The 19,049-nt window shown below is 34.6% G+C and overlaps 1 protein-coding gene across 24 annotated transcripts in view; it reads left to right on the forward strand.

The window, feature by feature from the left end:
• Positions 1 to 19,049, forward strand: part of RFX3 (regulatory factor X3) — a 306,998-nt gene that overhangs the window by 210,860 nt on the left and 77,089 nt on the right. For 15 of the 24 annotated variants that reach the window (XM_021064169.2, XM_021064230.2, XM_084986744.1 and 12 more), the window contains 2 exons: positions 8,499 to 8,573; positions 17,820 to 18,001. In XM_021064169.2, coding sequence (XP_020919828.1) covers positions 8,499 to 8,573; positions 17,820 to 18,001 — 257 coding nt within the window. The remainder of the gene's footprint in view (positions 1 to 8,498; positions 8,574 to 17,819; positions 18,002 to 19,049) is intronic. The other 9 variants (XM_084986795.1, XM_084986800.1, XM_084986804.1 and 6 more) reach the window with 1 other exon arrangement.

Here is a 19,049-nt window from a genome sequence, read left to right on the forward strand (position 1 = left end):
GTGTGTATGTATGTGAGTGTGTGTGTGTGTGTGTGTGTGTGTGTGTATTTATGTAAACAGGGAGACAGATGGATGGATAGATAGGTAGAGGAAAGATCTCCAATATTCTTAAGGGAAAAAGCAAAGAGATGTGTATGTCTGTGCATGTGTTTAAATAAAAACACACATGTGTATACACTTATATAAGTACAAAGGTATCTCTAGAAGAATGCTTGAAAGAAAAAAGGGTGGGAGGCATGTGAATATATTATCTATTCAAAAAAAAGTGATTTTTTAAAAAATCTATCAGGCAAGTTCTTAGTGATTTTAAGGTGTGTCTATCTGGTCATGCTCCCAGAATGCATGTAACTGAAACAACCCTTTCTTTAGCATCCAGTATAAAGAATGTCTAGGAGGTATCATTCTGGAAATTAAACTTTGATCCTAGGTTTTAGAAAACGTTCTCCTTTTATTAGATGGTTGAAAGTTTAGAGAATGAAAACACACATTAAGTTTTGTAATGATTTCTAGAGGCATCCTTATTATTCAACATTTTGGTATTAGAATTCATGTACTTAGAGTCTGAATTATTCTCTTTAATCACTCACTCTCTCAAACATTTATTGAGCCATTACTATTGACCAGGCACTGTGTTTCTGTGAATATAAAGGTTTACAATAAGGGTGATTGAGCTATTTCCATCACTGAAATGTACCTAACCCTCCAAGGCAAAAATGGAAATCCACAAATAGCCCCCAAACTTCTTTTAAGTGGTTAGTTTCATTTTCTTTATCACCACATTATGTTGTAAATTGATTAATTTTAGATTCACCAAAATTGTGCTTATCTTCTGATTATGTTACAATATAAATTACAGAATTGCCTGTAGGTTGGGTGAGATTGGATAATGAGAGAATGAAAAAGAATCAAAAAACAAATAATATTTAAACTTTAAAATTATTCTTTAAATGAAGTTACTAGCATTATAAGGATGCACTCTACCTCCCTGCTTGTTCTCCCAGAAGTATTCATTACATTCTGATTCTAGCAAAGAAGAAATATCTCGTCATGTTTTAGTACATTGTTCCTTAAACTTGAGTGTACATTGTCTCGAGCATCAGTTAAATGCATCGCTGGACCCCACCCCAAGGATTTTTGATTTGGTGCAGAGAGGGACCTGAGATTTGCATTTCTTGATAGCACCAGGTGATTCTGATAATACTGATCCAGAATCACAAGTTGAGAAAACCTCTGTATCAGTGATTAAACTAAATACAAAGTGAAAATGTTCTTAGTACTCAGAATAATCTGCAAAAGGCAAATTTGAACTCTTACATTTGAAAACTTAAACTCTGCCTTAAATCCTATCACTGAACTGTAACCCACAGATTCCTGAAGGGTAACTGTAGCCCGACTGCTTATGCCGTTGTTATCTCAAAAATGCTTTTATTGTCACACACCAGTGATGCCAGTCTCATAGAGTCCTGCAGAGGGTGGAGGGATGTGGGCTGTACAGAGTGATCAGAGGAGGCCCAATACAGCAGTCTTGGTTTCAGATCATCAAGTTTAACCAAATGTTTTCAGAACACAATCAATTCGTGCCAGTTTCTTCTCTAAATTTTTTTTTCCTTAGAAATATTTCAAAATAGGTGGTACAAAATTGCCAAACTTCATGTTGAAAGCATAATAATTTTTTTTTCTCTAGATGTCTTAAAATTATCAGTGACTAAAAAATATTCCATGTAGTTAAACATTTGCAAGACTTACAACTTCTTTGCTATAAATGCTATAACGTTAATATTTTGTCTTAGCTACTTTCTAGTTCAAGAGGAGATGACAAGCAAAGCTGGCTAGGTGTGTTTTCTGGGTATTTTTAATTTTTTTTAAGAGGTAAGGAACAACCTGTCCTGAATCTCTCACACTTAGGCTTCTTTTCAATATTGCTGTGGAGTGACATGTTCACAAGTTGATTTCTCTATCACTCAAATGTACAACTTACAAAGCACTATCACTGTCACAGCTTTGGCCTCAGGGGGCTGTTTCTATCTGCATTACAAGGACAACTGGGCCCAACAGACCTGTAGATTCTTAGAGGTATCCAATTAAGAAAGGAACTGATCCCATTGCTTAGTGCAGAGCATTCAAGTTTGGGGGCCACAATCTACAATAAGAAATCACCTTTAATTGTGGCTGAGTACTCACACACATAATATAACCATACATATATCCATTCCTATATAGAGGACTTGCAACCAAGTTCCAGGAAACAATACTTACCCATCCTGTGTGGCAGAACATCTGAGTATTTTATACTTTATTGATTTCTTTAATTTTTAAAAAACACCAGCCTGGGTAATTGATTTCATAAACTACTAATGTGTAAACCTTACATTCTGAAAAGTGCTGCTTTGGACAAATTGAAGAGATCGAAACATTAGAATGCAACATTAGTTGCATATATATGTATATGCACACACACACACACACACAATGCATGCAATCTCCGTTTTTTTTTGTTTGTTTGTTTGTGCCCTAATGATTCTTACAAGTGCCGAGATGATTCTAACAAGTGTCTAGGACCAGAGTTGGGGGAAAAACAAAAACAAAAACAGGAAACATGTGTTGTGGAGTTCCCAACTAGTAACCATGAGGTTGCAGGTTTGATTCCTCGCCTCGCTCAGTGGGTTAAGGATCCAGCATTGCCCTGAGCTGTGGTGTAGGTCACAGATGTGGCTCAGATCCCACGTTGCTGTGGCTGTGGTATAGGCCTGCAGCTGTAGCTCCAATTTGACCCCTAGCCTGGGAACCTCCATATGCCACAAGTGTGGCCCTAAAAAGCAAAAAACAAAAACAAACAAACAAAAATCCAGTGTTGTAGTGATTATGTAGACTAATGTAAAGCAAAAATGGTTTTTCTTTGTGTTCCTGGTTGATGTACTTCCTGTTGGAAGTCCCCTACTACCCAAAACACACTTAGGAGGTGGTCATTTCTAACAAGTATAAGGGCAGTGGTCACATGTTCATGTCAGCAATCACAGATACTCTTTCTGAACAAGCCACCAAGTAGCAATATTTCCATCTTACTTGATCTCAAATACAAGCAAAATGTAAAGTCTTAGAGTTCAGGAGAGAAATTACCCCAGAGGAAATTTCTACTCTTAACTATGTCTTCTTCATTGGGTTTCTCTGAAGAATTTACCATTCTTTTACAAGAAAACAGAAATGCTCTTTCTCTAAGAAAGTATTGAACTGCTGAGATTAACAGAATAACCTGTATTAATAGGAAGATATATTCATTATATAACTTTTTATGATCAGTAAAATTTATCCATTCAAAACTTTTTGTTGCTTTGTAATTAGGTCACTTTGGAATCATTTTCAAGTAACGTTTATTCACCATATTTAAACCCTTTCCTATTAGAAAATAAATCTTTTAACAGTAACTCATTTAGCAGATTTTAATTTTTAAGCCAATCCTCAGAAGATAGTTTCATTAAAGCAATTTTAGATATTTCCATTTGATTTATATTCATGTTATATTTGTATAAAATGGAAATAATGTGGAACTTAGAGCGATAAATCTTGGATTCCAATCTCATAGTTAATACCTATGTAATCTCAAGAAAGTATACCTCAGTCCCAGAGAGTCTTGATTTTCTAATCTGTGAGGAGGTAATATTGCTTGCCTTTGCTATTTCACAAAGTTGTGATGATCTAATGAGAATTAATGGAAAAGGGCTTTATAAATCATAAAGCATTATAGTATTACTTCTATTTTTAAATCACTTTTTTAAACAGTATAGAAAGGAAATAATTTCTACCATGAGACCAATTTTAATTATAGTGGTAGTTGAATATATCAATCTTGACCTTTAGTCTTTAAAAATGATTAAAAAGCCATTTCAGGCTCAAGAGAATATGCCTTGACCTATAAAGACAATGAGTAAGATGATATAATTGTTCTTTTTCCTCCTGTCTTATTGGTGTGTAATTGGTCGATATTTACATTAAGAGAAATTATCCACATATATTCTTTTTGGGCCATCGCATAGATGTTCATAAATGTATATATAAATCACCTGAACAGAGGAGCCTTCTTTTTGCCCGACATAACTCATGCAAAAGACTCAGCACCTCTCCACATTCCCCTGCCTTTTTGACATAATCGGCTGCCCTTTAATGAATCCCATGCTCCAGCCAGTCTTGATTTGCTGCACTTGAAGTATCTATGAGTGGCATCGATTTTTCTGAAGATTTTGAGGAGGAAACAGCTTATGGTTTAGCATCACACTCTCCAGAACACAGTCCCTCAAAGCCTCTTTGCATCACCTATCTTCCTTAGTCTGTACATTCATTCTGCCAGTGAGCATTCACCTCTGGTCTTCCCAGATCCCTGTCTCCTCACACCTCTCAACCCTTCAGCAGAGCACTTAAGCCTGGTAGCAACACTGCAAAATAAGTGGCCATCCTATGACAAATACCCCCTTCCTTAAAGGACAATGGGCAACTATAAGTACCAATATAAATAATGATGGGGAATTATATATAAATAATAGGGAAATAATTTTTCTTGTTACATTTTTTTCTCTTTAAAAATATTTGCTGCCTTAGTAAAGGTAGAATATTGATCCTCTTCTTTCAGCTTGGGAAAAGAGAATATAAACACAATATTTACTGGACTTCCATACATCATTTGGCCCTTCTTCTCTGATTTCCCATCCTCTTTTCCTAAGAGCTTGGGTGTGACTTTTTTTTTTGCAGTCCTTTTTGGGACACTGATTCTTGGTTGGGTATCTGTTCACAAGCTTCTGCCACCCTAAGTTCTTGGAGACTCTCTACCTGTCCCTTGATTCCAACATGGAAGCATTAGCATTTCAACAACCCAAGAGTTTGCAGCCTGAGTTTTAGACCACATATTTATCATATTGCGTCTCTCTCCCCCCCATCAGGTAATATATGCCCTATCCCCTTCAGGTCCTTCCTAGAGGGTTTGTTGTAACTTTGTAGGGGCTCCATTGAACTTTTTTTTTTCTCTCCTAGATATGAAATATAACTTCTCCCTGGCCTCTATTGAATTTCTGATCCTAATTCCTGAGGAAAAAAATGGAAGATTTCCTTCACTGCTACAGTCCGCCATAGATGTCCATACTTCCTATACTGAAAACAAATAGAGTTTTTTTTGGCCTTATAGAGCCTATGTATTTTTTTCCTTGAATTCAATCCACCATACAAGAGCTAAGGTCTGATGTTACAGTGTGGTCATATTTTTACTGTACTTGTGACCATGCTACTTTCTGTTCCAAAAGAACAATAGTTGGCACAGTCTTTAACTAGCGCTCCATGCTTAGTATGGAGACCCTTTTGCCCAAATGAGGGAAACCACTTACATCATTCCCTGGGATTCTGTCTTTTGAGAATTCAGTGTTTGGTTGGACGAGCAGAGTCACACTTGTATTTACCTTAATTCTCTGATTCCTAACTGGTGAAACAAGCCCAAACATTGTTTTCTTTTAGCAACTAGGGTTACCTTCCTCTCTTCTTCACCCAAATTAAGCTTCACTCATGGGTGTCTCTGTACTCTCTAAGTTTCTCTGAAGAGTCTTCTTTGTAAACTACTCTCAGCAAGTACTCCAACCAGGTCTGATTTTTCAAATTATGCTTCATACAGCCTTGACATGTGGCACAGTGCAAAGAGGTCTTTTGTCTTCCTGCTAATGTGTGGCCAGAAAGAAACCTGGCCTATGCGGGTAGGAAGCTCTCCACATTACCTGAGCTCTGACTCTTCAGACTTTGTCAGGCATTCTGTCCAGGTAGTATCTGATGCTGGTGGTCTCACACTTACAGTTCCTATAGCTAGAAAATTTTTCATTGATCTCTTTCACTTTTCTGCCCCAGAGGTCTTCCAGTACTCCGAAAATGTTTCTGCAGGAGCCCTGGACCAAGGATTTCTCTTTTTGACTGATAATCACCCTTTCTCATGGAAATTCTGGTTTAGCTGGTGAATTTGAGGATTTTCATTAATTCCAAGTATATTGATTGCTAAGGATCTTTTTTTTTTTAATCTTCGAGAAAATACTGATTTTTCTAAGAATTCATGTTCCCATTGTGGCTGGTATGGATGTCAATTTCTTACCTGATCTTTCAGATAGGGAGTTTCTAAGTCTCACTCACTTCGATAATCTCACTTAATGCTCTAAGCCTGTCTTCCAGGCTGAACATCTCGTCTCAAATGGAGCATCCCACTATTTGATCTCAGAGGAGTTGCCATAGTTTCTTATCTGATTATGAGGCAATAGTCCAGGATCATCGTGAACCAGCCTAAACTCCCAAGCCCCATGTATCCTAGCACTCGATAATCATGGAGTGGTTATGTGTACTGTTGTCAGCTCAGTACTAGGATGATTGTTTCGTAAGAGACAGCTAGGTGCTGTACCTGTACTGTATGCTGTACCAATTCAGAGAATTGATTTTCCCCCCAAAGCTAAGGTATACTCACAGTCTAAAGCTCAATTCATTTAGGAAGAAAATGGAAAATGTTTATTTATCATATTGACTTTTAGTTGTCAAAAACAGCCACCATGAATCCTTTAGTCATAAAGAAAATTACTGATTAACAAACCTAGATGTGGATTTCTCCCTCATTATTGCTCAGCTGTTTTATTTTTGATATTTTTTTACCTTCATCTAAACCACATCTAAAAATCACAAGATACAGATCATTTAAAAATAAAATAGATTTAGGTAGACCAAAATCTAACTGCAAATCTTTCACACTCAAACTTTAAAGAAAATGCAGACATTACAGCAAATTAGTTTTGAGCAAATTCTTCCTAGAAGTAATTTAAAGTCACATGAGGATGAGACTTTGCAGCTGTCTTTTGATATGTTTTCTCTCTGAAAATAGCACTTATTGATACCTTTTAAGAGATGTAATACTGAAGTCCTTTATAGTTTTGCAGTTTAACATTTTGGTAAAATGCTTGTTTACTCATTACATTTACATTACTCTTTCTGTAATTTTTTTTCATCTTCTTCAGTTTATTTTGAAGTATAATGATGAACTGCATTAACATTCCATCTGGCAGGAAGTGTTTCAGAAACCAGTTTACTAAGTTTTACGATCTAAAAAAATTTAACAATTTAATAAATTGTATTATGAATTATTTTAATATATATGTTGAGTATTTTTCTTTAATTAGTACTGTATCATTCTTCTATTACATTTTATTAACTCTATGGATGAATAACTAGTAAAATGGGGAAATATAAAATTAAACCTACTAATTCCCAAGAAAATTAAATTTAATGTTAACATAATTGAGACTGAATGTTACATATAAGGTGTTTCAGCATAAAAATTGGAAACCTGAAAGGAAAAAAAAAAAAAGATTTTGCTCTGCTATGGATTTTGTCATTCATCTTTTTCTTTCTGTTTTTTGGTTGGGGAAGGCAGCCAGTCTCAAGGCATCATTAATTTCCATAGCCAACATAAAATATAAGTTTTCTATGTTTGAAAGCATGAAATATTTTTATAAGTGCTTATGTGCGTATTGATTTGATTAGATAGCAAAAATAAAAATAATGATTTTTTCTTAAATAGTGTGATATTTTAATTTAGGTTTAGTTAATATTGTTAATAGAATCCAGTAATCAAATACAGGGTGTTTGGAAACTGATCTTACAGTATGTGCCATAGTGCTAGAAGCTGAGAGATAGTTATCATTAAATGTGGGGTTATCAAGAGTGCATTTCATTTATTATTGGCACTTACTACTTAATTAAGATGTTATGATTGCTCATGATATGCTGAATTACCTGGAATAAAACTGTTTCTGTGGTTGTCTCTTTCCTTTGTTGGCTCTGAATTCTTTTCTCTTCTACATTCCATTTCTGCTATCATTTCTAATAGCTCTGCCTCACCACCATATCTTAAAATAAAATGTAGGGACCATGATTACAACTTAAAGTTTGTTCATACTAATGAGCCTCTACTTCCAAATTTTAATTTAGGGTTAAGAGAGGGATGGATAGATTTAGTAGCTTTTGATCACTAATGAAGAAGTCTTTGTACATTTGCATTAAAATAATAATGCATGTTAATAGAATCTGCAGTATTCATCTTTTGTTATAGAATAGAACAAATATTAAATATTCTTTAGGTTGGAGACTCTTTAGAAAAAGAGTGGTTACTATCCCACATCTTGAGCTATGCAAGTCAAGAATGTTTTCTTTTAACTGGAAAAATTCACGGGGATTCCTGCTCCTCAGGTCTCCATTCTGATTATAATTGCAGAATATTCAACAAGGTTTACTTTTGTGGCTGAGCTTATTATTAGTGGGGCTATTTTTATGTTATTCTCTGTGGTTGGGGGATGGGGGAAATACACATTTAGTGAAAGCTATTCATTAGCCACCATTGAAAAAGAAATTGAACTTTAAAGAATCTATCAAAAATTCTCTGGTGAGCCTTTTATTACTATCTTGTCTTGAGCCCTTTTTTTAATGACATCTATTATCAGATTGAAATGGCGATTGAGACGCTGCAAAAGTCTGACGGTCTGTCCACTCACAGAAGCTCTCTTCTCAACAGCCATGTAAGTTGCCTCTTCTTCATGTAAACTAATCTCTTGCTTGTTCTGCATGTGTTGCTTGCTTCTAAATGCTTGTTTTATTTATTTACTTATTTATTTTGCTTTTTTTTAACCTTCCTTTCTAAGCCCCTTACGATCTCTGTATCACTTAATGGCAATTTTTACAGTGGAATATCTAAAAATAGAGCCCTCAACAAACTACTTTACTGGGTTTTTGTACTGCTTTGGTACAGTTACATTTCCAAGTTAATAACAAGCTGCCAATTATTGGTCAAAAGTAATTGATGATTTACATTTTTCTTGCGTGGTACTTATTTACTCTGAAGCAAATATTTGTAATCTACATCTCAGGTCTGAGACAGAGCAATGGTCATGTTGGTTTGTATGATCAGTAATGTTCTTTAAGTGGGAAAAAAAAGTCGATTAATGCCAAACACAACGATAAACAGTTTGAAATGATTTATTTACCAGTAAGACTATGTAAGATGTACAGGTAACATCTACCTTGTGAATGAGGTACCTAGATGGCTCAGATCCTAAGATCTAAAGAAAAATAAATCTGGGCCAAAAGAAGTGAGTCTTTAATAAGACATAAATTGCTAATAATTGAGTTAAAACAGTCTTGTTGTTATTTCAGTGTTAAACTTGTAACAGATGCAGTATCATTATAATACTGGTAAGTGTTAGAAGAATGATGACAATTTTGGGAAACTATTAACATTTTTGTCAAATGTTCAAATTTAGGGGGAACCAATGAAAATGTTAATTAAAAATCATTTTGTTGTCATGATTTCTGAATATATGGGAAAAAGTAAATAGACCTATGACTTAAATCTGTTTAGACAGATCTGCCAAATTAATATCAGTAACAATACAGTAATAAATTGAGTTTCCCCTCCCAACTGACAGTGTATTCTTAAATTTAAAGGTAAATTATCATGACTTTTAATTCTTCCCATATTTTATAACTGAAAAGTCAAAAATTGGATCATCCAAGTGAAATAAAATATTGTTATTTTTCAATAAACCCTAAGATTTTAGTTCATAGAAAATCTTTTCACTATACTTTTTAAATACTTGAATTTTCAAACATTTAAATTTTATATTCTACCATAATACTAAATACTTCCTTATATTCATACACATTTGTTCTTAGATGAAGTAGTTTGTCTTGTTTCCTTTTCAAAGGGAAGTATCATGGCAGAAAGGGACAGGTTACCTACTTGGAGAATGACTATAATTTTTGTGAAAATTACAGATTATAAATTCTAAAATAACATACATATTTGGCCCTTCTTTTGAAAGTATAAGAAATATTATTTTTACCCTTTCTGAAAATTTGTATGTAATATGTCACTCTTGAGTCTGTGGTTGTGTGTGTAAAGGCTAATTTACTATATACTATTAGGATGTATGTTTTAGGGAGAGGGGTGAGGACTGTCTGGTGTTTATGTTTTGAAAATGGCAAGTGAAAGTGTTGTTCATTTTTAGTTAAAAAGTGTGCAGTGATGGAGTTCCCATCGTGGTGCATTGGAAACGAATCTGACTAGGAACCAGGAGGTTGCAGGTTAGATCCCTGGCCTCACTCAGTGGGTTAAGGATCTGGCCTTGTCGTGAGCTGTGGTGTAGGTCACAGACGCGGCTCAGATCCCGTGTTGCTGTGGCTGTGGTGTAGGCTGGCGGCTACAGCTCCTACTAGACCCCTAGCCTGGGAACCTCTATGTGCCATGGGTGCGGCCTTAAAAAGACAAAAAAAAAGTGTGCAGGGATATAAGAAAAAAATGCTGAAGTTTCCAGTTACCTTTTTTAAACTTTTAGACTTCAGAGGAGTTGTGCTTTGATATTCAATTCACATCTTACTTTCATTTGAGATATATAGTTTGGTGAAATATGTGATATGTTTAATTTTAACTGGAATTATACATTTTATTTAGTATTTTTATGAACAATAGTATAGCTGTAAGAACATTTTGTGTATTTTTTATTTTGATTTGTTTGAAACTTTTCAAATGTTTGTTTTTTTTAATTTTCTCTTGTAAAATGCATAGAGTGATATTAATTCATTAATTCATGAAGTTAATGAATGTTTGAACTAAGCTGCATAAATAACAGATGAATATTTCTTACTCTTTGGCTTTGTATTTTTTATTATATAGCATGACAACTCTTCCATACTATTTACAACTACCAGAGACATTTCAGTATATAGAAAGTGTGGGCATAAATGTTGCTAATGCAGTGATAATCTTTCTCTAGCTATCTTGACTCACTTTTATTACACCTCTGAAGCTCAATTAAGTTTATTTTAAAACAACACATTGATAGTCAAGTCTTTAGAAATACAAATGATTTTATAGAGGGTTATAAACAGTGGAGAAGGGATCAGTGTTCCTGCGACCAGTCATGTTTTGTTTCTACTTGAACATGTAAGAAGATCCTGCTGTTTTTCAAACCCTGGAAAGTTAGTGATGCTCCTCATTTTCCTTAGATTTATCCAAACAACTGGAATAAGCTATTATATGCATTCCAATTAATAATCACCTGCTAAGAATATTTTAAATTTTATTAACTGGTGATTTTCATTTGTACGGAAGAATTTTAGTGAAGAGGTTTTTATAAAAAAAATTATGGCTAATATTTTAAATGTTAATAAACTAACTTACCTTTATCCCTTATTACATAGATTATAATACAGAATTATTTGAGGATTGTGGAATTCTTAGAAGTGAACATGACATCAAATTTATGATGCTGGTTCCCTAACTTGTCAGTTTCCACAATAAATGAATTTTATTAGGCAAAATCTAGCAGAAATTATCAACAATTTGAGTCCCAATTTACTAGTTTCTAAAGAGGGATCTTTTTTTTTTTTTTTTTTTGTCTTTTTGCTATTTCTTGGGCCGCTCCCTCGGCATATGGAGGTTCCCAGGCTAGGGGTCGAATTGGAGCTGTAGCCACTAGCCTACGCCAGAGCCACAGCAATGCGGGATCCGAGCCGCGTCTGCAACCTACACGCCACGTCTGCAACCTACACCACAGCTCATGGCAACCCCTGATCGTTAACCCACTGAGCAAGGGCAGGGACCGAACCCGCAACCTCATGGTTCCTAGTCGGATTCGTTAACCACTGCGCCACGACGGGAACTCCTAAAGAAGGATCTTAATCATGATTTTTGAGCTTAAAATCTACTATCATTCTGTTTTGCAGTATGGAATAGAGTGGATTCTTATTTTTTCTTTGTGTATTTGATAATTCACAATAATTCAGAAAATTCTTATTAGGGCCAAATCTAATAAATAGTCCCCTGTCAGTGTAATCCAGCTTGATTGCTTTGTTTTTTACCTCTCTTCCTATACATTAGAAGATACGCTGAGGTGTTTAAATTTTATATTTCCTTGTCAGCATATTCTTAACAGTATTTTGTACTGCTGCTCTGTTTTTATCATCATCATGCTGTTATCAACCAGGTCAAAATGCAGGTATAGCTTACCCATTTCCTAGACAACATAATGGCTCACCTGTAACTGAGTACAGTTATGCTGAATGACATTTCTGTTCTCCTAACATTATGAACATAACGGCACTTATTTCAGTACTAGCATCATATAGGCAGACAGTAAATATATACTGACAAGTGAAAATTCCAGGATAGTAAGGATTTTATGTTTTGTCCACTGATGCATTGCTGGTGCCTAGAACAGTGCCTGGTACAATGTAGATGCTCACTAAATATTTTCTAAATGAATAGAGGGAAGAAACAAGTAATAGAAGGGAACAGACCTTATCTTACCTTCAGGATTCCAAGTACCTTTGCCAGTCGTGTGTGCATTGATTTGTGGACTCATACGTGCATTCTTTGTTATCAAGTATGCCTCAACAGATGTGTGCGTGAACATTATTGATAGGAAGTGGTCTTCTCTCCAAACACCATTCATGTGAAAGAATATATGGCCACTCTTTCATTTTCTTATGTTCAGTCTTTAGGTTTTGGGGTTTTTTTTTTCATTTAAATATTTTCATTTCTAAATTTTTTGGCATGTAGAGACACTATGGCTAAATGATGTATAGTCTGCCTATGTCAGATGAGAATATCTTAATTTTCTTCTTGCACACTTAAGTTTATTTTATATTCCTTCTCAGTTGTAATTAATATAAATTGGCATTTCTTGGTTATATTGTATCCAATTTAGTATATTTTAGATTGTAAATTTGAATGCAGAAATGTTCTTAGAGTAATTGTTCTCAATTTTCACATAATGTTCTTTAGCTTGTGCATTTTTAAAATTCCATTTAAAATATATAAAAAGCTTCAGGCAATTATTTTATATACTCTTCACAGTCTAGCAAATAATTGCTTCATGATTTTTGCTGGTTTTGACCACTGAAATATATTCAGCTCAAAGCAAAACCTTGTTTTATGCTCACTTTCTCTTGACTTTGCTGTGTTGTAAATATAAGTTATGACTGAAATAAGATCTGTCAAAATGCATATCATCAGTGAACTGAACTTAAAATGAATCCTAATGGATAATAATCCATCTGGGAAAAAATGCCAAATGTTACATTTAGATGTTAATTGGGGAATGCAGTATGTATTTTTTTTTTTAATTTGTCAATCAGTATTTCCCTTTGGGAAAAATAGGAACTGTTCGTCTTCCTTAATCTACCCTGATTAAAATAGATTAAATGCAAAGGTTGAAAGATGCAATTATCTTGGTTTCTAACCTTACATGAATTTATGTTAGTTCATTAGTAGAATAATCAGGTTTTAAAGATAAAGGTTAAAAGTTCTTATAGTATTTTATGGGCTTTTAAAATCATAAATAGAAAAAAAATTTTATAAGACAGTATATAAAGAGGAAAAGAAATAGCAATAGTATATTTCTAAATTACTAAATATTAAGGGTATTGAATTATAGTCTTCAAATGCATTTTATTAAAGCTAAAATCTGAGGAAACAGTGTATCTTATAACAGACATGAATTTCCCTCCAGCAGCACATGGAGTATGTGTCTTCCGGTTACACCAAACTGCCAAATCTCCCTTATTAATAAAAATTAATCCTTTCTTATGCTATGTTTTAGACTCAAAGATCGGATTTACAATTTCATCACTATGTCAAAACTTGAAGATTAAATACTGGCATGTACAATGCAGATTATAATGCTCAGCTAAATCTCTAAATCTTGTCTGGTAGCTCTACCCCTAGGTGGTGCAGTTGGCAGGCTTCTTACCTGGCACAGTCATAGCTGCAGCACAGCCACCTCCATCCTTCAGGGCTTTTACCTTCACCTGACTTTCTGCTCTTCCCAAGTGATTTCTAGGCTTCTGGCAAGGAGTAAAAGCTCCTCCCTCCTCCAAACAAGGGCAGGGAACAAAATGTAGCTTTGTTGCTATACAAGTTATAGTCACCAGAATACCCATATACCTACTCCTGTGAAATTTTTCAAACCAATGAATGATTTTAAATATATATATAATATGCCTATATATATGTAAAGTATATATACACATATATATGTGTGTGTACGCAGAGATGCACACATGTGTATTACAGATAAACTCAGATTTTTTTAAAAAAACTGGATTAGAAATGAAGAAAAATCTTTAAGAATATAAATGATATAACAAGAATAGTAAGTTTGTAAAACAGCCAGTTCAGGTTGTGTGACTTGCTTAGCCACTTCAGAAGACCACATTGCCAGTCGTATAAAAGCTTATTTCTTTCATTTTTATTTGCTTTGTATCTTATTAAAAATACTTAACATCAAGAGTTCCCCTTTTGGAGTTCCCTTCTTGGTTCAGTGGTTAACGAACCTGACTAGGATCCACGAGGATGCAGATTTGATGCCTGGTCTTGCTTAGTGGGTTAAGGCTCTGGTGTTGCCATGAGGTCACAGATGCGGCTCAGATCCCACATTTCTGTGGCTGTGGAGTACGGCCAGCATCTGTAGCTCCAATTCGACCCCTAGCTTGGGAACCTTCATATGCTGCAGGTGAGACTCTAAAATAGCAAAAAATAAAAAAAAAAAAAAGAGTTCCCCTTTGGTGTAGGGGGTAAGGATCTGGCATTGTCACTGCAGCAGCCTGGGTTGCTGCTGTGGTGCAGGTTCAGTCTTTTGCCCTGGAACTTCTACACGTCCTGGGTGCCACCCAAAAAAAAAAAAAAAAGTTACATCAGCTCTATTTTTATTATTTGTATACTTTGGGCTGTAAAGCTCACATTATAAAATTGACTATTTTTGTATTTCTGACAAAAAGTTCTTTAAATTAATACTTCTTATATAGATACACGTTCTTTTCGTTTGCAAAGGAAAAAAATTTGACTTTTCATTGATTTTTATTTTTTATTGAATAATCATACCATTTTGGGTTTGATAATATGCATCATCATGTGAGGATGCATAAATACACATACAAACATATCTGATATTTTTAACTCTTGGCATTGTGTCTTCCACATTTGTGAACATGGGCACGTCATTAGTTCAGTTTCAAAATACTACTATTTCTCAAAAAATACTTACAGTTTTTATATGTTTGTGCTTTTTTGGTGTTTCCTTTATATTCCTTGATGTCAAGGAATTAAATTCCTCAAAGAATATTTCTTTCTATATTCTGTGTCTCAGTTTTCTTTATTTCTATATTCTTTATATATTTAAAATACCAAAGGAACAGTCTCTCTAGAAATGTGTACACAAAACAAGAGCCAACACACTAGGGCTGCCCTAACACCATTCATGTGAGGAAACCATGCTTTCAGATTCCAGTAATCTTACTGAGGCACGTGGATGAAATATGTGAGGCAGATTTGATTTGTCACGTTTTATGTGCTGTCTCTGTCAGTTGTATTCATAATCAACAAAGCCTTTAAATTTAAAAAGGAACACTAAAGAGACACACTAACCCAAGCGTTGGAGGCAGGATACTAGTTTGAGTCTTGATAGCTGATTTCCCAATCAGTTTACAGCCTCTCTTTACACTAAATGAATATTTATGCATCAGCTTATTCTGTGTGTCCTGTAGAATACTCAGAGATCATGTATAAATGCCTTTGGAAAACTTGTTTACTCTCAGTAAGATTACAGGTGATTCATATCAAAAAAAAACCTCTTTTTGATCTGTAATTTTTTGACCGTTATAAAAATGAATGTTTATTTTGTGTGATCTTTAAGAAATTGTATAGGGGAAGGTTGTATATGTTACAGAGGCAATAGGTATATTTAAAACTGTTATTCATGTGCATATGTGTTCATGGAGAACTTCAAGGCTTACTGATCAGAACATGAATTTATTTTTATTTTTAAAAGTATTTTGCTCAGTCTTGTAGGTTTGGTGGTCACATTTTATAAGCAAACATCAGTATGGGTTTAATGACACATGTTCCACTGTATAAATATCATGTAGGAGTATTTGAAATTGAAATGGTTCTAGAAAATTCAGGGAGCTATATCTAGTCACTTATGATGGAGCATGATAATGTGAGAAAAAGGAATGTGTATGTGTGACTGGGTCACCTTGCTGTCAGTAGAAAATTGACAGAACACTGTAAACCAACTATAATGGAAAAAAATAAAAATCATTAAATAAAAATTAAAAAACAGTAAAAAAAGAAAATTCAGTCATCATGGTTAAAGGAAATGATTACGAGGATATTTTTAATGGATTTTCCTATTTAGAGTCTGAAAGCATAGGTTCTGAGTTTGATCACAAATTTTTAAATATGTAAGCAGAATGGAAAAATGCTTTCATTTCCTCTAGTGTCCATGTGTCATTTTTGGTATGTGAGTGTAAATTCCTAGAGGGCCAGGGTGAGTTACATTCATTATTACGTCTGTTGGTACCCAGCATAATGCCTGGCTGATACTTTATGCTCAATAAAGGAATTCTTTGGCTTCTATAACTTATTTTTAACTCAAATTACATATGGAATATCAGCTTCTCATCATACCTCTATCTGGCATGGGGATTTGGTTGAGACAGGTAATGTGACATATATGTGGCTTTTGTAGGAATAATAACTGGTATGCATGTAATCAGGAAAATGTGTTAGAAACCAGATCAAGCACTGAGAAAGTATATGTCTGCCCTTAAGAAAGTCATTTAAACCTATTTCCATTCTCCTTTTTTAAATAGTGAGCAGATTGATAATTTGATTTTACTAATATTGAAACTCAGTAATGTATACCTAGATTAGAACTTCTAAAAATTTCTTGTACATTCTATACCTTAAAGATTATTTTAAAAAAATACACACAGAAGGAGTACCCATTGTGGCACAGTGGGTTAAGAATCAAACTGCAGCAGCTCGGGTCACTGCATAGGTGCAAGTTTGAACTCTGGTCCAGCACAGTGGGTTAAAAGATCCAACATTATCAAAGCTGTGGCCTGCATAGATCACAGCTGCGGCTTGTATTTAATCCCTTGCCTGGGAATTTCTACATTCTGCCATGTGGCCATTAAAAAAAAAAAAAAATCAGGATAACATAAAACTCTAAAATGTGAACTATAGACTGAGAAAACGTTGCTTTACCAACTACGACTGTAGTGTGCCTTCCAAATTTATGAAAAAACATAGCTTGGAGGTAGAAAAACTCAAATGATTGTAATAAATGATTCTTTTTCATTACACATAGTTTTTTTTAAATCAGCGCCTAGCAAATTTCTTTCTTTCTAGGGAAGAAAAGATTAAAACTTTTCCTTACTTCTTTCAGATTTTGTCCCAGTAGATAATACCACTATTGTATTATCTTGTGTAAGTAAATTAGAATTCTATAAAAATGACTAGAACCTTAATATAAGGACTTATAACAAGATAGCCTGCTATTCATGTTGTAGCAAACCAACACTGAAGACCTATTATGTGCCATGCTGCCAGGCTTAGTAACATGTTTTTTTCTGTAGCAATTATAAATTACATTTATAACCAGTTAATGGGATTATATGAATTCCTTGAAGAGGTATTTGTCTCCAAAATAGCAATCAGTACAAGGAAAATTAGCATGTCTCCATATGTGCTTGAATGTTTGAAGGAATGACATGGTCTGAGGTCAATAGATGATGTTCAGCTACTTAGGCTTCTGGGTTTTCAAAGTCAGTTTACACGAGCCTCTGAATTACAACAGTTTACCTATTACAAGGCTTGAGGAAGATCTTCTAAGTATTTCTGTGTATTGTAGTTGCAGTGTCTTATAGACATTTTGGTGAATTATACGGTTTCTCTGTTTACCCTGTCTTATTTATATTAGCTCCAGTGGCTGTTGGACAATTACGAGACAGCAGAAGGAGTGAGCCTTCCCAGAAGCACTCTATACAACCACTACCTACGACACTGTCAGGAACACAAACTGGACCCAGTCAATGCTGCTTCTTTTGGAAAACTAATAAGGTCAATTTTTATGGGGCTACGAACCAGGAGATTGGGAACTAGGTTAGTACTAAAAAAAAATAAGATCATAAACTAATCTCTCTTTTTTAAACTATAGCAGTTCAGTGTATTGTTTGTGTAAAAGTACTTGATTATAGACTATACACATACACACACATATAAAATAAATAGTCATAAAATCCCCCAGGGAAAGAAGAGGTCATTATTCACTGAAAACTACCCATCCAGAGTGATGCAGTATCCTCAACATCAACAGAACAAAAACTGATTCTCAAATCACATAGAAATAAACAGACCAAACTATGTTTGTTTGTTTTTTTTGTTTGTTTTGTTTTGTTTTTTGTCTTTTTAGGGCCACACCTGAAGCATGTGTAGGTTCCCACGCTAGGGGGTCAAATCGGAGCTGTAGCCTGGCCTTCGCCAGAGCCACAGCAACGCAGGATCTGAGCCGAGTCTGCAACCTACACCACAGCTCACAGCAACGCCAGATCCTTAACCTACTGCAAGGCCAGGGATCGAACCCTCAACTTCGTTGTTCCTAGTCAGATTCGTTAACCACTGAGCCATGGCGGGAACTCCCAACAGACCAAATTATTAATGGAAGACTTATATGTGATGCTTTAAAAATTAGTATCTATTACTGTCTTCCTTTTGGAAAATAACCATACTAAAGATGATGAGTAAAGTGACATAGTAAATGGAAAGGTACATAACTCTTGACTTGTAAAATTACGTTGAAATGTTTTTATAAATAACTATTCTATATGAATAGAGTAAGAAATTAAAGCTGAGTTTTTCATTTCACTTCTGGAGACCAATTAAAAGTCATTTGGTGGACTTCCAAATTTTGAATGTTTGAAGCCCTCAATTAAAGATATATGTTCCTATTTAGCCTCTTATTAGCCTTTTTTTAAACTCTCAATTGTGAAGCCATACATGTATGGGAATAAAAATATAGTATAGTTCTGTTGCAGGGAAACCAATAATGTGAGGAAGACTCTTAGTTTTTTTGTTTCCTTTGTTTGGAAAAGACATGGGTGTTTTAACCAGTCGAAATGTGATGAAAATAGTACTGAGAACTATAGAGCTT

This window comes from Sus scrofa, chromosome 1, assembly GCF_054392235.1.
Source record: "Sus scrofa isolate SSC_HxYL_T2T_F1_AM1 chromosome 1, Sscrofa_HxYL_maternal_Yorkshire_Landrace_v2.0, whole genome shotgun sequence".
NCBI lineage: Eukaryota > Metazoa > Chordata > Mammalia > Artiodactyla > Suidae > Sus > Sus scrofa.